Source organism: Oryza sativa, chromosome 9 (genome assembly GCF_034140825.1).
Source record: "Oryza sativa Japonica Group chromosome 9, ASM3414082v1".
NCBI classification, from domain to species: domain Eukaryota; kingdom Viridiplantae; phylum Streptophyta; class Magnoliopsida; order Poales; family Poaceae; genus Oryza; species Oryza sativa.
Genome location: NC_089043.1, coordinates 14,399,316 through 14,422,393, shown reverse-complemented (window position 1 = coordinate 14,422,393; position 23,078 = coordinate 14,399,316). Strand labels below are relative to the sequence as shown.

The 23,078-nt window shown below is 38.5% G+C and overlaps 1 protein-coding gene across 1 annotated transcript; it reads left to right on the top strand.

Annotated features, from left to right (window-relative positions):
* The first annotated feature begins 3,310 nt into the window (after positions 1-3,310).
* LOC4346767 (ABC transporter G family member 52-like) lies at positions 3,311-22,778 on the top strand. Its single transcript, XM_015755308.3, is given in 25 exon segments — positions 3,311-3,658; positions 14,949-15,069; positions 16,026-16,114; positions 16,201-16,279; positions 16,374-16,533; positions 16,622-16,698; positions 16,831-16,884; positions 16,996-17,086; positions 17,162-17,463; positions 17,545-17,826; positions 17,935-18,251; positions 18,334-18,494; positions 18,606-18,709; positions 18,793-18,949; positions 19,044-19,160; positions 19,257-19,399; positions 19,528-19,860; positions 20,093-20,383; positions 20,506-20,589; positions 20,673-20,806; positions 21,129-21,356; positions 21,570-21,675; positions 21,677-21,742; positions 21,904-22,158; positions 22,259-22,778. Coding segments are annotated over 25 exon segments (4,284 nt in total). The 5' UTR covers positions 3,311-3,383; the 3' UTR covers positions 22,517-22,778.
* Positions 22,779-23,078: the final 300 nt, after the last annotated feature.

The following is a 23,078-nucleotide window of genomic DNA, read 5'->3' as shown; positions in this document are numbered from 1 at the left end:
GCACCAACACAAGACAAAAGATCCACGATTATTAATTGAATCATATTAGTGAACCTCCATCCGAAATTGGCGAAGATTTGCATGACCGTCGACTCAAGTTTACGACATACATCATTTAGTAGTTTGATGTCTTCATCACACCTTTTTAGCTGGGCCTAACATTGGAGCCAATATGCTACCCTGAAAATTACCTGCATATAATATTTTGATGGTGATTTATCAAGAACTATATCATTCCTACAAAGCCATAGAGCTCAACATAATGCAGATGCTTCTACAAGGATAAGTTTCTTGTTTTTTTTTTATCAAAACCTACAATCCAATTCCTAAAGATATAAGATGTACTGTGTGGAGGGTATAACTCAAAAGTAATTTGTAATGCTCTCCAAAGAAATATGGAATAATGGTTATCCAAGAAAAGATGATGAATTGTCTCATTTTTCATGCAAAAACAACACCTCTTGCTATCATTTCAGTTCCTCCTAGTCAAGTTGTCCTTCGTTAACACTACATCTTTAAGTAGGTACCACTCGAAAACTTACAAAGCACAATTCACAGGCCCGATCCACGGCTACTAACTTCAACCCTATCGTTTGGAATCCCATGGACACAAAGAAAGTACAAGCTATAGTATGGACGGCAAATCGACTAGCAATAACAGTACCTATTGGCCTAACGGTCATGCAACTTATAAATTGAGAGAGCCGATTGCACGTGTTAATTCAGGTACCAGTCATGACTTACAAGAGGCGGACGACTTTTGAGAGAAGGTGGACGGGGCAGACGAGATGGAAGGACAGCAGGGCATTATATTCGGAAAATAAGTCAAAACACCTACATTATACTTACCTATAACAAAAGAAAAAACTAACATATCCATATAAATTTATCAAACCGTCCGACTTAATTATGTTACAGTACTACCGTACTAACATTAGTAGTGAAAATGTGCCGTTAAAGCACTCTTCGATCACGAAAGCTAGAGGTGTCAGAACGTCCCTGATACGTACAAACGCACGGTCACTTTGGTTATTTCAGAAGAAAAAAGAAAATTAAGGGAGGAAAATTTCGATCAGTGACGTTGGGGATTAGTGTGTGTACGCTGCTGCTGCGCAAATACATATTTACGGCTTAACGATGACACTCGTACGCGCGTACGCTACGTGCTTAATTTATACTCCTTCATTCCCTAAATATTTGACGCCGTTGATTTTTTTAAACATGTTTGACCGTTCGTCTTATTCAAAATTTTTTGTGAAATATGTAAAACTATATGTATATATAAAAGTATATTTAACAATAAATCAAATGATAGGAAAAGAATTAATAATTACTTAAATATTTTTAATAAAACGAACGGTCAAACATATTTAAAAAAGTCAACGGCGTTAAATATTTTAGGGTCAAATATTTTAGGATGAAGGGACTAGTTCCTCGCGTCCGGTCCATCGGGACGAGTTTGTCTAGGCACATATATATTCACCTGACAATAATGACAGTATAATAAGTATTTTCAAAGGCTAGCCGGCCTACTTCCTAGCCTTTGAAAACATGAAATGCAATGATACTGCAACTAGCGGAAAGCTGTTTTTATCCGTAGAGATGGTATTCCTCTCGTTTGTTTAAAAAAATATAATTATAAAAAATTTTAAAAAACCGACAACATGTATGCAACGTATATATATCACTTCATCCTATGGCGAAACTCAACATAGGAAATAAGATAAAAGAAAGACAAATTAACGTATGAATATTGAAAAGTACTTGTACTATTCAAACCTCAATGAGTCATTTTCTTTTCTCTCGGTGTCATTTTTTTTTGTTAAAATTCTTTCTACAGCGTTTTGCATTGAATTGGAAAGAATATGAGGGGATAGCCTATCGGGCGATTAGAATCCGTTTCTCCGCAGGTTTGGTTCAATTCGTTGTCTGAAATGCACTTTTCAAACATCGGGCATAGCCATTTTGCCCATTTCCATGCTTTAGCATCCAGCTTATTCTTTACTGCTCACACCATTGGGCCTAAAACTGATCCATCGTTCAGCAAATAAAAATAACACAGGTGGAGAAACTCTCTTTACTCCCGGTTTGCAATGGCCTTTAATCCCGGATTGCAAACTAGGAAGCTCAGTAAATCTTTAGTCCTGGTTGATATAATTGGAACTTAAGATTGATCTTTAGACCGGTTGATAATAGCAACCGAGACGAAAGATGGTAATGCTATGTGGATGGCGCTACCATCTTTAGCTCTGGTTGGTGTTAACAAGCCGGACTAAAGTTTTTTTTCTTTTTCTAATTGTTTGTTGCTGCTTGTATGTTGATTTCAAACCAAACTCAACAACAAAATCATTTACATTCAAAAAAACATCACAAAATCATCCACAAATTCAATAACAAAATCATCTACATCCAAAATCACTAAAAATACTAAAAATAATCTTTAGTCCTAGTTGATAATACTAACCGGGACTAAAGATCAAAAAGTTTCATTGGGCTTTTGAGCCGAGGCTAAACATATTCTTTAGTCCCGTTTGTAACAGGAACCGGGACTAATATGATTTTTGGCCGACACACGAAAAGATCAGTTCTCCAGTAGTTTAATAATTTGTTGACAAAACTTTGTCCTAGAGATTTCAAAGCCAATGCTAAAAATAATTATTGTCATTGTCATAGTGTACCCTTCTGCAAGCTCCTCGTGTCCATCTGTCAATAAACAGTACAACATGTTCCATGATAACAGTATAATACGTTCCATGGCAACGGTAAAAGTAAACAGCTTGCTTCAATTCTTGGACTTTTGTTTTTGAGAGCATTAAATTCTTGGACTTACGTGCTCTATTTCAACATCACATTGCACAGTTTGACATGCATCCAGGCATCCAGCATCGTCTTTACGTGTTCTCAACTAAGCTTCTTTACGTGTTTTTTTAAGAAGGGTATTTTTTACCCGTCCTCTACATCCAATCGGATATATACGGCCATTGAAATAGGGAACTTAGCCCCGCAAACAACCCAATCTGAAATTCGCTCAACTAAGCTTCTTTACGTGTTTTTTTAAGAAGGGTATTTTTTACCCGTCCTCTACATCCAATCGGATATATACGGCCATTGAAATAGGGAACTTAGCCCCGCAAACAACCCAATCTGAAATTCGCTCCATAGGAGATTTGAACTCAGGACCTTGGGGTACTACTCAGGTCACTATAACCACTAGTCTACATGTCCTTTCATAAGCTGCTTACGTGTTATTTGCACAGTTTAAATTTCTCCTTGAAATTTCACCTTAATTTGCTCGACGTGCTATATATATAAGTGCCCATTTCTTTCCTCCTCCGATGGCTGTGGCTGCAATCCGATTCAGGTAGATCGACAACGTCGGCGGGATGGACGATGCCGGTGAGATCTGCTCGTTCTCGCGGTCGTCGTCTTCGGCGAGGGAGGACGACGAGGAGGACCAGCGGTGGGCGGCGCTGGAGAAGCTGCCGACCTACGACCGAGCACGGACGGCGCTGCTGGCCATGCCGCCGGACGGCGAGCTGCGGGAGGTGAACGTCCAGCGGCTCGCCGCCGTGGAGCGGCGCGCGCTGCTGCAGCGCGTCGCCGGCGTCGCCGACGACCATGCACGCTTCCTCGCCAAGTTCAAAGAACGCGTCGATCGGTAAGGCGATCTCATATTGACATGGTGAATTTTGGTGGTTTTATACAGTGGAAAAGGACGTCACAATATTCTGCTCGAGCACTACTACACGTAATATTTTTTTACTAATAGTCATCTCAATGTAGGCTTTTGAAGTTAGATTTTTAGCGCAAGTAAAACAAAAAAAACTTCATTAGCACATAATTAATTAAGTATTAATAATTATAAACTTGAAAAATAGATTTATTAAATTTTTTAAAACCATTTTTATATAGATTTTATTTTGGCAAAAAACACATCATTTAATAGTTTGAAAAACATGCTAACAGAAAATAAGGAAGTTGAAGTTTGGAGTTGGAAAAGAACTGGGCCTTAGTTAGATACTCCCTCGGTCTCATTTTAAGTGTAACCATAAGCTTCTGTGTCCAACTTTGATCGTCCGTCTTATTTAAATTTTTTATAATTAATATTTTTTATTGTTATGAGATGATAAAACATGAATACATGACTTATGTTTTTAAATTTTTTCGAATAATTTTCAAATAAGACGGGTGATCAAAGTTGGGCAGGGAAAATCATGGCTGCACTTAAAATGTGACGGAGGGAGTAGAAGTTACAAAAAAAATTTAGATACACTCATAGCATGACACGTCCGTGTTAGTAAGAAAAAATTAATATGTATAGCCTTTTCATTTTTTTATGTTGTTTAAATAGTCGTAAAATGTTTTTCTTTCAAAAAAGTAGAAGATCTAAATTATTACTGCCTCGGTTCGATTTTAAGTGTAGCGGTGGGTTTCTGCATCTAACATTTCTCCATCCATCTTATTTGAATTTTTTTATGATTAGTATTTTTATTGTTATTAGATTATAAAATATGAATAATACTTTATGTGCGACTTTTTTTTATAAACTTTTCAAATAAAGCGGATGGTCAAACGTTCCACACGGAAACACACGACTACACTTAAAATATTGGATGGAGGGAGTATATGGTATATGTCTTCACAAACATGCAAGCTTGATTTGATCCAAAAAGCTTGAATATGTCTTCACAAATATTCAAATCTGAATATGAATGGTCGGCATACTAGTGTTTAATCTGTGTCATTTTTTTCTCGAGTTGTAGATCAAATTTAGAATTGAGTTTTAATAGGATGATAAACAACTATTGTATAAGTGTTATTAAATATTTCGAGATTTTATATATTATACCTACTTGATTAATATTCCAATGGTTAGAATAAACGAGAGGATCCCTTAAATGCCAATAACCAGTTGTCCAGCTACATATCATATCATATTAAATCCTTAGATTTCGTAACCCATTACCAGCAGTGCTGTGATTAGTATAGGTATATATTTCTATTTTCACTATATTGTAAGTTATCTACTACCTCCGTCCCATTATAAGTGCACTTATGAATTTTCGTGTCCAACATTTAACTGTCCGTCTTATTTGAAAATTTTATAATTTTTTTATAGAAATTAGTCACAAATAAAGTACTATTCATATTTTATCATCTAATAACAAATAAAATACTAATCATAAAATTTCTAAAAATAAGACAGACGGTCAAACGTTCAACGTAAACTCTGCAGTCTTTATGGGACGCAGGTAGTACAAGTTTGAAAATATCACTAAATCATTTTATGTGAAATTTATTTATTTTTCCTGAAATATTACTTGATTCTCTAACTTTCTATGTTCAATTTTTTTGATAAATTCCATGCTAATTTTACTTCATGTTTAACGTTTGCAAATGATCATTTTTGTATGAAAAGTAGTACCAGACCTTGCCTAGTAAATACATATATTTAAATAAAATATTTACAAACGGAGAACCAATTTATCAGAATTTTTGCAAAGTGGGTGTAGCTCCATCAGTTAGGTTTCTTGTGATGGAACCTGCCCACGGAGATCACATTTACGGCTAATTATATTTTTATTCATAGGCGATGTACCTATCGATAGAGAGACAACCGTGGTAACTTGGTTAACCTCAAAATATGTCATCCGAGTTTTACGAAGGTGCTCATACGGGTAGGGTGTGCGTGTGCGTTGAGGGATGAGTGTGCGCGTTTTGAGAGCACATGCGTTTGCATTGTATTTCTAAAAAAAAATATCATATTTTTTATGAATGTTGTTACCAATCAGAAATTACAAGGCTAATTGACTCATTAATCCATATGCAAGAAAATTTCCTGAATGAAACATTAAACTTGAATTTCCGGCTTAAAACAGTCAAGCAATAACCTTCATATAGCAACATATTTACAAATATTTTTTTTCCATTCGTCCTCGATTTCAAAATATGTCGGGAGGCTATCTATACCTATACTAATCGGGCACTTTTTTGGAGCTCTCACGTTAACCAGAAAAATCTAACCATTGATTAGATGGATTGTAAAATCATGGCCGTACATTGAAATCTGTGTTATCATGGGCTTTTTTAAGCGAATCCAACATGTATAGAGAGTCCCTCTATTATACGTATTGTTAACTACCTACATTGATATGGATATTCAATCTGTTAATATATCTGGACGTATCCTATCTCCAGTTAGGTCAATAGATCGGGCTGTGTTAACCACGTACGTACGTAGCCTAGCTGATGCCGATCGGAATTAATGGCGGATTAGGCAGCACGATATGCAACCGAGGGATCGTCGTGAGGAGCGACCATTCGATGGAATCGTCCGGCAAGACGGTCAGCCCCATCATATTCATGATTTCCAGGTTCGACCGCTCCTGGCCGGGGCTTCATCCATGGTACTAACAACTTCTTCATTTTTCAATTTATTTTAATTCCGAATAAAAATTAATAACTGAGTAGACGAGGAACAAGGCAACATGTATGTGGGATGATGGAACTGTCAACAGCAGTGCAATCATACAGGGTAAGAAAAATACAGCTTATTCCCTTTGGTTCTGATCTGTTAATGTCATTGTGTACATATATTTTCAGGAACATATTTTTAATTTTATTTGAAATTATTACGATCTTTGGCGTATCGATAGAGTTATTTTATCACGGTCGACTGACAGTAAAAATTTATTAGTTCACCAAAGATTAAGTTGTTTCATAATAATTTTGAAGCAGGCAACTTACATATCGATTTATAGTTTTTCTGAACATAAACAAGCATTTTGTCCTCTCTATACGCCAGGTTGTGTAATGTGCAATTGAACTACTTCAAAAACCATTTTCGCAGGTATCCCTTTACTACGTTCTTTTTGCCGTACTTCTGTATTCTTTTTGTTGGAAAATAGCTTTCTTCGTTTTGGTAAAAAAAAAGTTTTCGTCAGATTCTATGGTATAATTCAATAAAATGTGAATACTACTATTTGAAGGTTTGCTTCAATTCAATTAGTCATGAATATTTACTCAGGCACCCATCTGTATTCCTTCTAAATAGATTTTCAAGCCAATAATATATAGGAAAAGATATATCTATATATTATTGATTAAAATAATGTATCAAGACACATCACAGCTTCCTAATTGTTAAAATTACATTAATAAATAAATGAAATACTAAAATTCAGACCCCTAATAGGAGGACGATCTCATATTTTCAATTCTAATTTACAGAATTATTAAATAAAAAATTACGACTCCAAGGAGAGTTCAATTTCGTATGTATTAACTCTGAGTCCACATTATCTATGATTTTTCTATTTTGAAAACTATTAAATTAGAAAATAAAAAAACTAGAAAAAGGATATAGAAAAGCATAAATAATGCATTTGGTACTCCAGTACTTTGCATAAAAGCGAGTGTCGTTGTGGAGTAAGATTTTGTATATATTATTATTATCAAAATTCACAATTACTTTAAATAGGAAATTAAATTACTTGGTTTTTATTAATCTATTTGTCAATTAAAAATATATAATTCTATGTATAAATCCATTTATACATTATATATATATATGGTAGTTCTGAGTGAAAATCAAGATTCTTTTAAAGTTGATCTCCACTCAAATCCGCTAATATGAAATCAACTAATTGCCTTTATGAGATATTTTTGAAAATAAATAACCAATATTCTAGCATATGATTAAAATTTTTAAAATATTAATATAGCCCGTGCAACATTCTTACAAATTAACATTCTCAAACGCAGGTGGGGTACACTGTGATTTAATCTTAATTTTCTTTAACCTTCAACTTATTGAGTTAAGTGGTAGAGATTTAGATTTCTTTTATTGCACATAGTAGTTCTCTAATATTTAAGCGAATAAAATCTATAATTGGGCTTAAACTAAACAAATAGAGCACTCTGGGGAGCTCCCACATTTATTGTAATTGACATCTGATTTATCTTTTAGTTAAACCGATATAATTAAAAAATAACTAATGATTTTTCTATAAGTAGAATCTAAACATTATAATATTAATAATAATAGCCCGTGCAACGCATGGGTTGGCGACTAGTAAACATAATATCCAAAAAAAGCCATGTTGCTTGAACTGTGGCCTTGCCAAAACGAACATATTCTCATTTCATCTTATTCCAATATGTTCCGAACATTATCTACTGAAAGGGCGCGTGAAGAAAAGATGCATCATACTTATCACCAATTTTTTAGTATGGCCGGTCAAAAGCTTCTTTAATAAGGCAAAACAATATCAAATACAAGGCTAATTGAGCATTTGTTTCCTTCTATAATATTCAATCAAAGTTCCTTGCTTAATTCAATGATACTCAAATCTCTTGTGTGTTCGAAAAAAAAGAGAGTAAAAGTTCGTTTTTACCATGAAGTAGTGAATGATCTCAGATTAGCTCCTTTTTTTAGAGTTATTGGGCACATACAATGGCAGCATACATTTTGGCTTTGAAAAAAAAAACATAAGATTTTCTTTGCTGTCCCAACTTTTTTAATGGATATAGGTGAGACACAAACTGTCTGGTGGTTGGTTAGATATATTAGCTATAAAGTATACTAGAAAGGGACTAGGCTTTGCCGCGTAATGGGTCATCTAGTAAGAAATATTAATGGGCCATCGTTTATAACGTTTGTGTAGTGATTAATATTTATTAGTAAATATATATGCTATTTGTTATATTTGTTTGTTTGCATTTGGTATCGGTGGAAATTCCTGGGAACTCAAAAAACATGACAAGCGTGGATTGGTTGACTAAGTAGACCATATAAATTTTAATACTGAATTTTAGAAGAGAAAGATTACAAAAATAATAGCAACAAAGGGTTGCCACTTTTAACCATACCATAAGTTGATAGTACCGAAATTTTGATAACTATAGAAGTTTTCACTCTCAAAAGTTCTACCAAATTTGCGAAGTGAGCATAGCTCAACTGGTTAGGTTCCTTGTGGTGGAACCAGCCCACCCGGGTTCAAATCCTAGATTTGACACAGGTGCTCGCATTTACGGCTAATTATTCTTTCAGTGGTAGGCGACGTACCCGTCGACAGCGAGGCGCCTGTGGTGACTTCGTCAATCTCAAGATGTGCCGGCCCAGTCTTCCGGAGGTGCTCATAGGGGTAGGGTGTACGTGTGTGCGTTCATAGGGGTGAGTGTGCGCACGTTGTGAGCGTGTGTTTCTCAAAAAAAAAAGTTCTACCAACTTTTGGTAATGCATAATTTAAAAAGTACGAATTACCCCCCCCCCGAACTATCGCGGTCATCCGAATTACCCCCGAACCACAAAACCGGACATTCTTCGCCCCCAACTATGCAAACCGGACAAATTACCCCCTCGAACCAATTTAGAGTGGTTTTGTCCAACGTGGCGCACACGTGGCAATCCAGTCGCCCCCCCCCCCCCGAACTATCGCGGTCATCCGAATTACCCCCGAACCACAAAACCGGACATTCTTCGCCCCCAACTATGCAAACCGGACGAATTAACCCCTCGAACCAATTTAGAGTGGTTTTGTCCAACGTGGCGCACACGTGGCAATCCAGTCAGCGTTTTTTAATAAAAAATTGTGGGGCCCATCTGCCATACTTTTCTCTTCTTCCTCTCTCTCCTCTCTCTCTCTCGCTCTTTTCTCTCTCGCGGCTCGCGCTGCGCACACGGCGAGGACGGCGCGGGGACGGGTGGTCGGCGATGGCAGAGGCAGCGAGCGCGGCGGAGGAGGTAGCGGCGGCGGCAGAACGAGGCGGCGGCGGCGGCCGGCGAAGTGGAGCAAAGTGCCCGCAGCGAGGGGCAACGGGCAAGGGCGCGGCAGGCGGAGTGGAGCGGGCGGTGGCGAGTGACCGGAGCAAGTGGGCGAGTGCGCGGCCGTCGGCAGAGTGGAGCAGAGCAGTGGCGGGAGAGGGGGAGAGGAGGCCGAGCACGACATCGTCGTCGCGCTAGACGGCGAGGTGTCGGCGTGGGTGATCGGCGTTGGCCCGTTGGTAGGAAGGCGAGAGCGTCGGGAGATACCTCGTCAGGGTGGTCCAAGTCATCATCCGGAGCGGCGGCGGCTGCGCCCCCTCCACGGTAGACCCACCGGCGGCGACGCCGACTGCCGCGCCTCTCCCCTCCCCCATCTTTCGTCGGCTGCCTCCCCTCTCCCTCTCTCCTCCTCCCGTCGCGAGGCCCTCGAGGCAGCGGAGCTCGACCGGGCTCACTGGCCGCCTCTTTCCTTTCTACCGCCGCCGGCCTATCCCCTCTTTGCAGCAGAGGAGCCTAGCGCGGCGGCGGAGGCAGCGCCCACGATGAAGCGGAGGAAGGCGCGGCCGTGAGATGGGGCTGGTTGTCATGCATGGCGTCGGCCACCGCCTCCCCTCGCCGCCGCCGCTGCCTCCTTCACCGTACCCCGCCATCGCCTCGCCTCCTCCGTGAGCAGCGTGAGCTCATGCCAACGCCTCGCCTCGCCGCCGCCGCTACCTCCTCCGCTGCGCTCACTGCCTCCGCCATCGCCGACCACCCGTCCCCGCGCCGTCCTCTCCGTGTGCGCAGCGCGAGCCGCGAGAGAGAAAAGAGCGAGAGAGAGAGAGGAAGAAGAGAAGAGTATGGCAGGCGGGTCTCACAATTTTTTATTAAAAAAAGGCTGACTGGATTGCCACGTGTGCGCCATGTTGGACAAAACCGCTCTAAATTGGTTCGAGTGGGGTAATTCATCCGGTTTGCATAGTTAGGGGTGAAGAATGTCCGGTTTTGTGGTTAGGAGGGTAATTTGGACGACCGCGATAGTTCATGGGGTAATTCGTACTTTTTCCTAAACTAAATACAATCAACACTACCAAAATTTGGTAGTGCTAAAATATACCATGCCCATAATCTTTAGTTAGCGGATATTTTGGAGAACGGTCGGTGCTCGGTAAAGTCATTATTTTGTCTTCTCCAGTAGCTATTCTACATCCCATGCCATGTATACACTCCACAGTGGCCCACTTTAGATAAGCAACAAAATAAAAAATAATTACGTACTTTTTTTTAAAATAGGACAAATAGATCCGTTATGAGTCTTCTGTAGGATAAGATCGGTTTGGTCTTGTGATAGGGGTTTGAGGAGGAACAAGAGGGGACTTCTAAAAACATAAAATGGATCTCCTTATTTACAGGGAACAAAGTGAGTGATATCTTTTGTGAGTATCCAAGGGTTACTTCTCAGTGGCGTAGCTAGGAATTTTTCGTTGGGTAGTCCTATTGCCCATGATGGAGGATGCAAAAATTTAGGTGTGGCCAAGTAACTGGTAGATAGCAAATATAATGATGCAAAAGTTATACTACGAAATTTACAAAATTTGTCCTTGGTCGTGCCTACTTATGCTACAATTTTTAATATCACCATACAATATAATATGCATTTACAAAATTGTTAAAGACCACCTAATTTAAATAAATCATCGTAACATAAGACACAATGATAAAAAAAAAAAGACAATGAACAAAGTGAGTGATATTTTGTGAGTATCCAAGGGTTACTTCATTACTTCTTTATGTTCTAAAAGTGCTAGGTATGATTTTTCTAGACATTTCTGATAGGATACGTACACGGGAGACATGTAGGAGTTCTTGCCAATGGATACATATGTTGCATGTTACTCCCTCCTTTCCAGAAAAAATCAACCTAGTACTGGATATGACATTATCTAGATTCGTAGTACTGGAATATGTCATAGTCAGTCCTAGATTCGTTTTTCGTGGGAATGAGGGAATATATGGCTTATTTTCAGCAGGACACATGGCAGAATTTTAGAGATGTCTAACTTAATTTTTAGAGACTTTTTACAGTCCTTGAGGGGAGGCAGTACCATATCTTGGCCATTGGTTTCGCCCAATCTAACGGCTGAAAATGGTTGGTACCGCGCGGTACCGTGCCTTCCTCCGAGCCGGTACCAAATGACTTTTGAAGGTGGGAGGGCAAAATTGTACATTCGCATACCGATTAGGAGTGGAACACCGCGTGTCTGCCCCAGTCGTCGCCACAAACTGAGCAACCCTAGAGGTGGCCACGAGCTCGTGGCTGATGCGGCGACCTCCCGAGCGGCGGCGACCTCCCGAGAGGTGGGCCGATGCAGGGTTGTGGTCCCGCCGACGAACTATCCTACCTCCTCTCTCCTCTCGTACAATAGAGGCGGCGGCCATGGGAGTTGCGCAGAGGCCGCGAGAAACCTCTCAGATGCAGAGGTGGCGGACCAAAGTCGGCTCCTCCCACCACCTTTTGGAGCCTCCTCCACCTTTCCCATCTGTGTCTCCCTTCCTCATCCCCTGCCCCTAGCGCCTTAACCATCCCGTCGTCCAGATCCGGCCAAGGACCGGAGCAGGGTTGGAAATTTCGGACTGAAATTTTTGAAATTTCGAAAATTTTGGTCATTTCGGTCACCCCCGATACGATATTATTTCGACCGAAATTTTTCATTTTTTCATGAATTTGGGTAATATTTGTTCAAATTCAACTAAATTTTGCTTAAAATTTCGGAAATATCATATCGAAATTTCCGAAAATTTCGGGATTTCGGTGACCCCCTATACAAAAGCGTCAACCGATAGAGTCAACCCTGGTCTGGAGCGCCAGATATTGCCATGAGGTACACGGCGACGAGCTCAGCTCGGAGAACAGATTGACCTTGGGGCTGCGGCGCAACGACCTACCACTATCCTCCCTAGCGCTGCTACTGGAAGTGATGACCGTTGGGCTGGTCGCCTTGTGTAAGAAGAGGATGGGGAAGCTGCCCGGCATCCATCAGGTACGAAGCTGATGCCAGCAGCAGCTGTGAGCCTGCAAGCGCATCACCGTCCCCATACTTGGGGTCACCAGTCGATGTCGTCTATGAGTGTATGACTTGATCTGTAATTTTTTTAGGCTGTACATAGTGGAGTATATTTCGCTGTAGGTGAAATCTAATTTTTTTTTCCTCCCAATATCTCAAGCACGGACCTTTTCTTCAGCAAATTAACCATGATCAAAGAAAGGGTAAAAGGATTTGTAAGATCTTGTAGTCTTGCCCTTGTTTAGTTCCAAACTTTTTCTTCAAACTTCTAACTTTTCCATCACATCAAAACTTTCCAACACACATAAACTTCTAACTTTTTCATCACATCGTTCCAATTTCAACCAAACTTCCAATTTTGGCGTGAACTAAACACACCCTTTGTTCAGGCACGATTTCTACCTCTGACATGCCAAAACCTGGCGATTCTTGAGTGCTAGAAGGAACTTGCATGGTGGAATATGTCTTGGTCTATTCTGTCAGTTACTATGTTTTGTTGCAGAAGCTATTTTGTCAGTTATGTATGTGGTTGCCGGAATCGATATTGTTGGAATCTGTCTTGAGCTATTTTGTCAATTATCTACAAATAGGTAATTGACAGAATGACAATCTGTCATGGATGTCCATAAATATTGGGGAGATTTTGCCAAGATATTAAAGAAATTCCTAGTGAACTCTCTTATTCATGTAAAACTGCATTTGGTTGTGAGGTTTAGCTGAGATTTTCTGAGTTCTGAAAATTTTCGAACCTTTTCGGAACTAGTGAATCGAGCCATGCACAGGGAGTTCCATCACGCCAAAGGAAGGTCACCCTGGAGACGTCTCTTTCTTCTCCTACAAGCTCCTCCCAAATGCTGTGTTTCTCCAATCACTCCATCGAATGGCCTCCGATGGCCCTGCAAGAGAGAGGGCAGGGATCTTGAGCGGAGCAGGGCTGGCTGTATCGACATGACCCGGAGAGAAATACGAGGACGAAGACTTGGGAAAGGGGTAAAAAGTCATGGGGACTTGTTGTGTCAACAAATGTCCCCATACCAATCTTACCCCTGTGAAATCAACGGTGGGATTGAAGTGGTACCTCAAGGTACCTGGTACCTCGTATGGCCCGTTTGGTTGGAGGGAGTTTTTAGGAGGGATTGGGAGTTTAGAGGGATGAGGCTATTAAGTGTTTTGTTTGGTTGGGAGACATGAAAATTTTAGTGGGATGGGGATGGGGAATTGAGGAAGGAACTCCCTTCTTTTCAATACCTTGGTAGGGGCAGGTAATTGGGAGGAAATTCCTCCTTTACTTTATGTAAGCAAATCTCAGCCATCCGTTTTTATTAATGATAATCTCCAACTAAACTCTCTATCAATTTCCATCACCTCTATCAAACAAGATATTGGGATTAAAATTAAATTCCCATCTTAATCTCATCATCAATTCTCTCGTGTAAACTCCCAATCCCTTCCCTTGAGTTACCAAACAAGCCGGTAGTACCTCCTCAAGGATGGTAAAAACTCTCAGAGATATGTTTAGTGTGGGAGTTTCCGGATTCTCCTCTCACCCTGCCCGTTTGGTTGGAGGGAGTTTTTAGGAGAGATTGGTAGTTTAGAGGGATGAGGCTATTAAGTGTTTTGTTTGGTTGGGAGACATAGGAATTTTGGTGGGATGGGGATGGGGAATCGAGGAAGGAACTCCCTCCTTTTCAATACCTGGGTAGGGGCAGGTAATTGGGAGGGAATTCATCCTTTATTTTTTCTAAGCAAATCTCAGCCATCCGTTTTTATTAATGACCTAATCTCCAAATAAACTCCCTATCAATTTCCATCACCTCTACCAAACAAGATATTGGGATTAAAAATCAAATTCCCATCTTAATCTCATCATCAATTCCCTCGTGTAAACTCCCAATCCTCTTCCCTCGAGTTACCAAACAAGCTGACAGTGTATCTTCTTCTCCTTATTAATCAAACAATGCACAGATCTCCTATGTGTTCGAAAAAATATATTCACATGGTTACGACATTAATTTGGAAGGCATGGTTAAATATAAGGAAAATAACTAGGTTTTTCCTTTTCATGGATAACCATGCTAAATTCAATTGGAAACTTTGATTGCTAAGTCTCCTATTTGAAAGATGTTTCCTCTGTGCAGGGTTGGAATTAAGCTACCGACGGTTGAAGTGCGGTATGAGAATCTGAACATTGAAGCAGAGTCGTATGTGGGCAGGAGGGGACTTCCCACCATTCTCAATACATATACCATCATAATGGAGGTATTTGCATGAATGAACTATGAGAAAATTACTACATTCATAAGAAAAAATGTCTCCATCTATCTGTTATAGGACAAAATTATAATAATTTAGATGAAAAGAAAGACTCTATCGGGGTTGATCAATGAGATGGTTACTACTTTGTGATTATCAGACTTCTTAAGCCCGCACAAATCAAGAAACTGCTATGTAAACTGATCAAGCTAGAAAATTTCAACATGAAATTCACAGGTTTTCATTGATAATAGAGCGGTAATCACGGTCACTAGGAAGCAATTTTAAGTGACATCTTGTGGAGCACGGTCTCCATGTTTAATACAACTTTGTAAGCATTAATTCAAAACTTGTAAAACAATTCTGTGTTTGTTCAATTCAATTATAATGGTTTCTATGAATCTTAACAACCGAAAACTAGTTTTTATTCCATCAATGAACTTTGCGACATCCTAGAAAGTTGCTTCCCATTATCCGTAGTTAATGCTAATTCTCTCCTCTGTTATGAAGCCACATCACCCCAAATGGTTTTTTTTTTTTTGCACCATGGTCAATCGTCCATGATGAGCCCATCAACATTTTCTCACTTATTCCTAACATTTTTTACTACACCACATCAATTATTTCTGAACTTTTGGATAAAAATTCACTTTGCATCATCATGTTTACTTGTCGCCATGCAACTTTTCTATTCCAATGCACAAAGTCTATGTAGTTTCAATGAAACAAGAAATCTATGTGGCAGAGAGTGCCTGCCAACTACGCATTTTCCATGAGTTCCATATGCAGATCTAACTCATGGAATTTGTAAATACTTGATTGCTTTTAGTTACCAGATGACATTAGGCTTGTGCTGACCCATATTTTATTCCATTTTTTAATATTACATTAGGTTTCCCTTATTTTACATAGTTCAATGTATCACACAAAGGTGCAACTGACAACTAGCTACCTCTAAACAGGGCCTGACAAATGCTCTTTGCATTACAAAAAAGATAACACACAAAATACCAATCCTTCACAATGTGAGTGGGATTATCAAGCCTCACAGGTAACTTCTTAGTAATTGTTAGTTTACAAAATATGTCCATGCAACCTTGTCCATGCGGCATATAACCTTGTCCATGTTGTTTTCAGAATGACCTTGTTGTTAGGCCCTCCAGGTTCAGGAAAAACATCACTATTATTGGCCTTGGCTGGAACATCAACCTTAAAGGTTATTTTGTTTATGTTTTTCACATACAACTCTTCTTTAGTACATTGCAATATACTTTAAGTATTAATATGAGGAAACATTGCAATTATAAAAGGTATCTGGAACAATAACTTACAATGGGCATTCAATGGAGGAATTTGTGCCCCAAAGATCTGCAGCTTATGTTAGCCAACATGATGTACATATGGCTGAACTGACAGTTCGGGAGACAGTCAATTTCGCTGCAAAGTGTCAAGGGGTTGGCCATCATTATGGTAAGATAGGAGAAATGGAGAGATTGATACTCATCAACATTAATAAAATATCATATTAAAACATTAACATTTTCTAGAAAATGCTTAGACTTGCTAATGGAACTGTTGAGGAGAGAGAAGGAACAAAATATTAAACCAGATCCAGAAATTGATATATATTTGAAGGTACAATGCAGTTCTTAAATCACAACTAACTTTATCCAGTGTTGAGCTATCTCTAGTACGGTTGTTTTTACCATTTATTGATGTTCCACTAAAAGGTTTGAGGAATTGCACTTTATCATTTTGCTTATGCAGGCAGCTACAACAGGAGAGCAGAAAGCTGAGGTGGTCACAAATCACATACTAAAGGTGTATGAGCACTGTCTAGTTATATAGTTCTATTGTAGTGTTACAATAAATTTCACAATTGAAATCCGTATGCCATTTCCCAATAATTCTTTACTTTTCTAACTATCGAAGATTTTGGGATTGGATATCTGTGCCGACACAATAGTAGGGAACAATATGCTGAGAGGCATATCAGGAGGGCAAAAAAAGCGACTAACGACAGGTAATGTATCATTGGAGTTATTAGAGTGCATGATGGTTACAATTTCTGATCCACTCCCTAATATTGATGCCACAGCTGAGATGATTGTTACACCAGGACGAGCACTTTTCATGGATGAGATATCAACTGGACTTGATAGCTCGACAACATTCCAGATAGTTAACACCATCCGACAAACCATTCGCATTCTTGGTGGAACAGCAGTTATTGCTTTGCTACAGCCCGCACCTGAGACATATGAATTGTTTGATGATATAATTCTACTATCAGATGGTCAAGTTGTCTACAATGGCCCTCGTGATCATGTGCTTGAGTTCTTTAAATCGGTTGGATTCAAATGCCCTGAGAGAAAATGCGTAGCTGACTTCTTGCAGGAAGTGAGTTTTACCATGGTTTGACCTTAGCATTATTTTTGGTCAAGTGCTTAACTATGACTAATTATAAGTGGCTTATTTTAGGTTACATCTAGGAAAGATCAGAAACAATACTGGATAGGTAGTGATGACACATACCAATATGTTCCTGTTACGATGATTGCTGAGGCATTTCAGTCTTTCCATGTCGGTCAAGCAATCAGAAGTGAGTTGGCAATCCCATTTGAGAAGAGCAAGAATCACCCCGCTGCGCTGGCAACATCTAAGTATGGTGTTAGCATGAAAGAACTACTCAAAGCAAACATTTATAGAGAGATATTGCTAATGAAAAGAAATTCGTTTTTGTATATATTCAAGGCAATTCAGGTGATTCTTAAAAACCAAAGGTTGTTTCATTATAGAAAGATAACTCATAAGCTTTAAAAGGTCAAAGTTAATTGGCCTCTTATTATATTATTTCCCTTAATTGTTCAGCTAAAACTGGTCGCAATAAATGCAATGACTGTGTTTATCCGAACCAATATGTATCGTGACTCGATAGAAAATGGGAGGTCATACATGGGAGCACTATTCTATGGAATGATGATGATTGTGTACAGTGCTTTGGCAGAAATGGGACCAGCTATTGCGAAGCTCCCAGTTTTGTTCAAGCAAAGAGATCTATTATACTACCCATCATGGACATATTCCTTGCCATCTTGGATCATTAAGATCCCTATCTCCTTCCTCAACACAACAGTTTGGGTCTTCCTAACATACTACGTCATTGGATTTGATCCAAATGTACTGAGGTAAGGAAAACAAAATATTACCATAAATAAATTCTTGTAATGAATACACTATAAGATTAATGAAAACAATGCAATGCTACAGATTTTTCAGACAGTTCCTTGTACTTTTTGTTTTGTGTGAGGTAATATATGCACTTTTCCGCTTCATTGTTGCCCTTACAAGGCATCCGGTTATTGCAAGCAACATGGGCCCATTCTGCATCCTCATTTTTATGCTTTCATGTGGATTCATCTTGACTAGAGGTATGCAAATAGTTTAATGAATTACCATATGATGCTTCTGTAAGTTTTGATACTAATTCCACAATGTATGTAGTACTTTTATCTCTGTTATATGTCTGTATGATTCAACAGATGATGTCAAGAAATGGTGGATATGGTTGTATTGGATATCACCCCTAATGTATGCCTTAAACGCTTTAGCCGTAAATGAATTCCTAGGTCAAATCTGGAACAAGGTAAACATATACTTATGGAATCGATTAAAAGCCATATATTTGAATTTGCCTGGCTAAAACATTTTGTTATTGTTAAACAACAGTCAATACTTGGTTACAAAGGACCACTTGGAAGGCTAGTTTTAGGATCTAGTAGTTTTCTTCCTGAGACCAAATGGTATTGGATTAGTATTGGCGCCTTGCTCGGATATGTGCTTTTATTCAATGTCCTCTACACCATATGTCTCACATTTCTCACACGTGAGTTATTAAAAAAAGCCAATTTTTTCATTAGTAAAATTTATTCTTTCAAATGATCTATAAATTCTAATTTTATGCACCATGCACTCTATAGTATTTAGCAGGAGCCAACCAACAAAGCCTCAGGAAATGTTGCAGATAAAACAACATAATTTAACTAATGAAGTTTTGGAAGCATCGTCTGGAGGGCGTGCTGCCTGCAATACAATATGTAAATTTTTTGATTCACCTATCAAAAGACTAAACATGTCATAACATGATGAGATGCCATTCAAAAGTTAATTTTCATTTGTGCTGTGTCTGGTAGATGCTAAGGAAATCATCAATGATGAAGCAAATTCGTACCATGCAACAAGACATTCTAGTGCTGGAAATAAAGGAATGGTTCTCCCTTTTGTACCTCTTTCCATCACCTTTGAAGACATAAGATATAGTGTAGACACGCCAGAGGTACAAAAATATTGCAAAATATTGTTGAGACATGCTTGCTCTCTCTCTCTGCATAATTGCCTATATTTGCACCATTTGCGAGCAAACTCTATATAATAGTTGTTCTAATCCTGCAATAAAACTTGTAGGCATTTAAAGCAAAAGGTATGACAGAGGGTCGACTGGAACTATTGAAAGATATCAGTGGTTCTTTTAGGCAAGGAGTACTTACAGCTCTTATGGGTGTCAGTGGTGCGGGAAAGACAACACTGCTGGATGTGTTGGCTGGGAGAAAAACTAGTGGATATGTACAGGGTAGTATTACCATCTCTGGCTACCCAAAAAAGCAAGAAACTTTTGCCCGAATTTCAGGATATTGTGAACAAAATGACATCCATTCACCAAATGTAACTGTCTATGAGTCCCTTATGTTCTCCGCATGGCTTAGATTACCTGTTGAAATTGATTCTGCGACAAGAAAGGTAAGTCAAGTACAAGTAATAACTACTCTCTCTTTATTTGAATACAAAGTAGTATATAAGAATGTAGATTTTGTGAACTGATCTATATTGTCTCACATGATGCTACAAATGAAAAACAAAATTGATAGAGATGGAATTTTTATGAAAAATACGCGACGATGTGTTGCTTTTTCTTTATCTTGTAGTAGTTTTTAAAAGGAATATTCATGTATCTTTTTGACATGGTTTCTAGATGTTTGTTTATGAAGTCATGGAGCTGGTGGAGATTCTCTCCTTAAAAGATGCACTGGTTGGATTACCTGGCGTTAGTGGATTATCATCTGAACGAAGGAAAAGACTAACAATAGCAGTGGAACTAGTTGCAAACCCATCCATTATATTTATGGACGAACCAACATCTGGACTTGATGCACGAGCAGCAGCCATTGTGATGAGAGCAATAAGAAATACGGTGGACACAGGAAGAACCGTTGTTTGCACAATTCACCAACCAAGCATTGAGATATTTGAATCTTTTGATGAGGTGAATGAAACTATAACAATATTGTGCATTTGATCTTTCAAGAAAAGAAAAAGTAAATCATTGGTGAGTAAATATTGTTTGCACACTCACTCAATTTATTCTAATATGGTTCTTTGTTGCAGCTCTTCCTAATGAAACAAGGAGGTGAAGAGATTTATGTAGGTCCTATAGGACGACAATCATGTGAATTAATTAAATATTTTGAGGTAAGAAAAAAACACATAAAACAATACAATTTTGCATTTTTGCTGTACGAAACATGCTATTGAACTCCTTTTATTTTCTAAAGGCTATTCAAGGTGTCAGCAAGATAAAAGATGGCTACAATCCTTCAACATGGATGTTGGAAGTGACTAGTACAACGCAGGAACAAAGAACTTGCGTGGACTTTTCTCAAATATACAAGAATTCTGAGCTATATAGGTAGGTATTGGGTAGTGCTTTAATTGTTGTCCCATTAACATAGCATCTATGTGCAAAGCCAACTTTCTAGTATGTACAGAATATCCGTGATGGTATGTGTAAGAAGTGGGTTCTACTAATGATAAAAAAAGGAAATAATGAGACAATGTAGTGGCGAAAGCAAAAATATTTCCTATATGAATTGCAGAAAGCGATGAAATCATAATATCAAACTGGAAATGCCTCAAATTTATTATTCTTCCACAATTAATGTTTCCATTTATGAAAATGGTAATAGGAAACATCATTGTTTCACAATGTTACTAGTTTGCTTTCATTACAGGAGGAACAAAAATTTGATTAAGGAGTTAAGTGCACCTCCTGAAGGTTCAAGCGACTTATCATTTCCAACTCAATATTCACAGCTTTTTCTTACACAATGGTTGGCTTGCCTATGGAAGCAACATCTATCGTATTGGAGAAATCCTCCTTATATTGTTGTGAGGTACCTCTTCACTATTGTAGTTGCACTCTTGTTCGGAACCATGTTCTGGGGTATTGGCAAAAAAAGGTAATTAACTGCAATAAACAAATGCAAGTAAATAATATATATATATATATATATATATATATATATATATATATATATATATATATATATATATATATATATATATATATATATATATATATATATATATATATATATATATATATATATATATATATATATATATCTCAAGTCCATCCATTGCAGTTTACAAAAGATATTCCATTGCTGCAGACAAAATCAACAAACCTTGTTCAGTATCATGGGTGCCATGTATTCGGCATGTATGGCAATGGGGGTGCAGAACTCTAGTTCTGTTCAGCCAGCTATCTTTGTTGAGGCGCACGATCTTTTACAGGGAAAGAGCATCACACATGTACTCTGCTTTGTCGTACGCCTTGGGACAGGTAAAGTTTGTTGGCATCATAATCATTTTGTAAATATATGCATGCGAGTCTTGATAAAATGTTTTAACATACTATTATTTTTTTATACAAAACCAAGGCTCTCAGTAAGTGGAAAGGAATGGTGAAACAAAAAGCCTTCTTGACATCTAGTTTCATTGCAGGTTGCAATTGAATTTCCATACATTTTTCTTCAGACCATAATATATTGTGTGCTAGTGTATGCCATGGTAGGGTATGAGTGGACATGTGCCAAATTTCTTTGGTACCTCTTCTTCATGTTCTTCACACTATCATACTTCACATTTTATGGCATGATGATGGCGGGTTTGACTCCAAACAATGCCATGTCTGCTGTTGTTTCCACGGCATTCTATAACATATGGAACCTTTTCTCAGGATTTCTAATACCACGGATTGTACGTATACCAGCTTTTCTCAAGTATCTAATTGTACATTGTTCGTGGCTAAATTATCTCACATCCACTAATTTTTCTAATATGGCTCCGTTTACTACAGAGAATTCCAGTATGGTGGAGGTGGTACTATTGGATGTGCCCTGTTGCTTGGACACTCAATGGATTGCTTACATCACAGTTTGGGGATGTAAATGACAAGTTTAATAATGGCGTGAGTGTATCTGACTTTATCGAGAGCTACTTTGGTTACAAGCAGGACTTGTTGTGGGTGGCCGCTGTGGCAGTTGTCTCCTTTGCTATTCTCTTTGCCTTCCTTTTTGGACTCTCACTTAGGCTATTCAACTTCCAGAAGAGATAAGTAAGGAAGACCATGTCGAGTTTCAGACTTTGATCAAATATTGGTTATCATAGATGTTTTACAGTATGTGCATAATGGCATAATGGCATATAACATGCTTACAAGCATCTGTTTTGCCAATATAAAATGCAGCCGTGCCGAGTGAGTTTGTTTAATGGCTGTTTGCAAAATTGGCTCTCCTATACCCCTCATTCTCAACTTTTATCCTTTATTTTTCCTGGTAGTAATCAGGTGAAAAGATGGTTTTTTCCATTGCATGTAATTTATATGAACCAATAAATCTTCTTGACTACTAGTAAACAAATAATAGATTAAATTTTCACAATAAAGGTTAATATGTACCCAAAACAAAAGAAGAAACAAAAAATATTTTGGGGGCAAGATTGTAAATTTGAGTAAAGTGCATAGCCAGTTCCTATTCTTGTTCGCACCTATCATCTCGATCCCCAAACTCTTAAAATACATATCTTGGTGCTATAAATTGTTAAAGTGTGTTATTCTGATCCCAAATTGCCATGAACCCCCAAATCATAGGTGACATGCCATGTGGATGCTGACATGT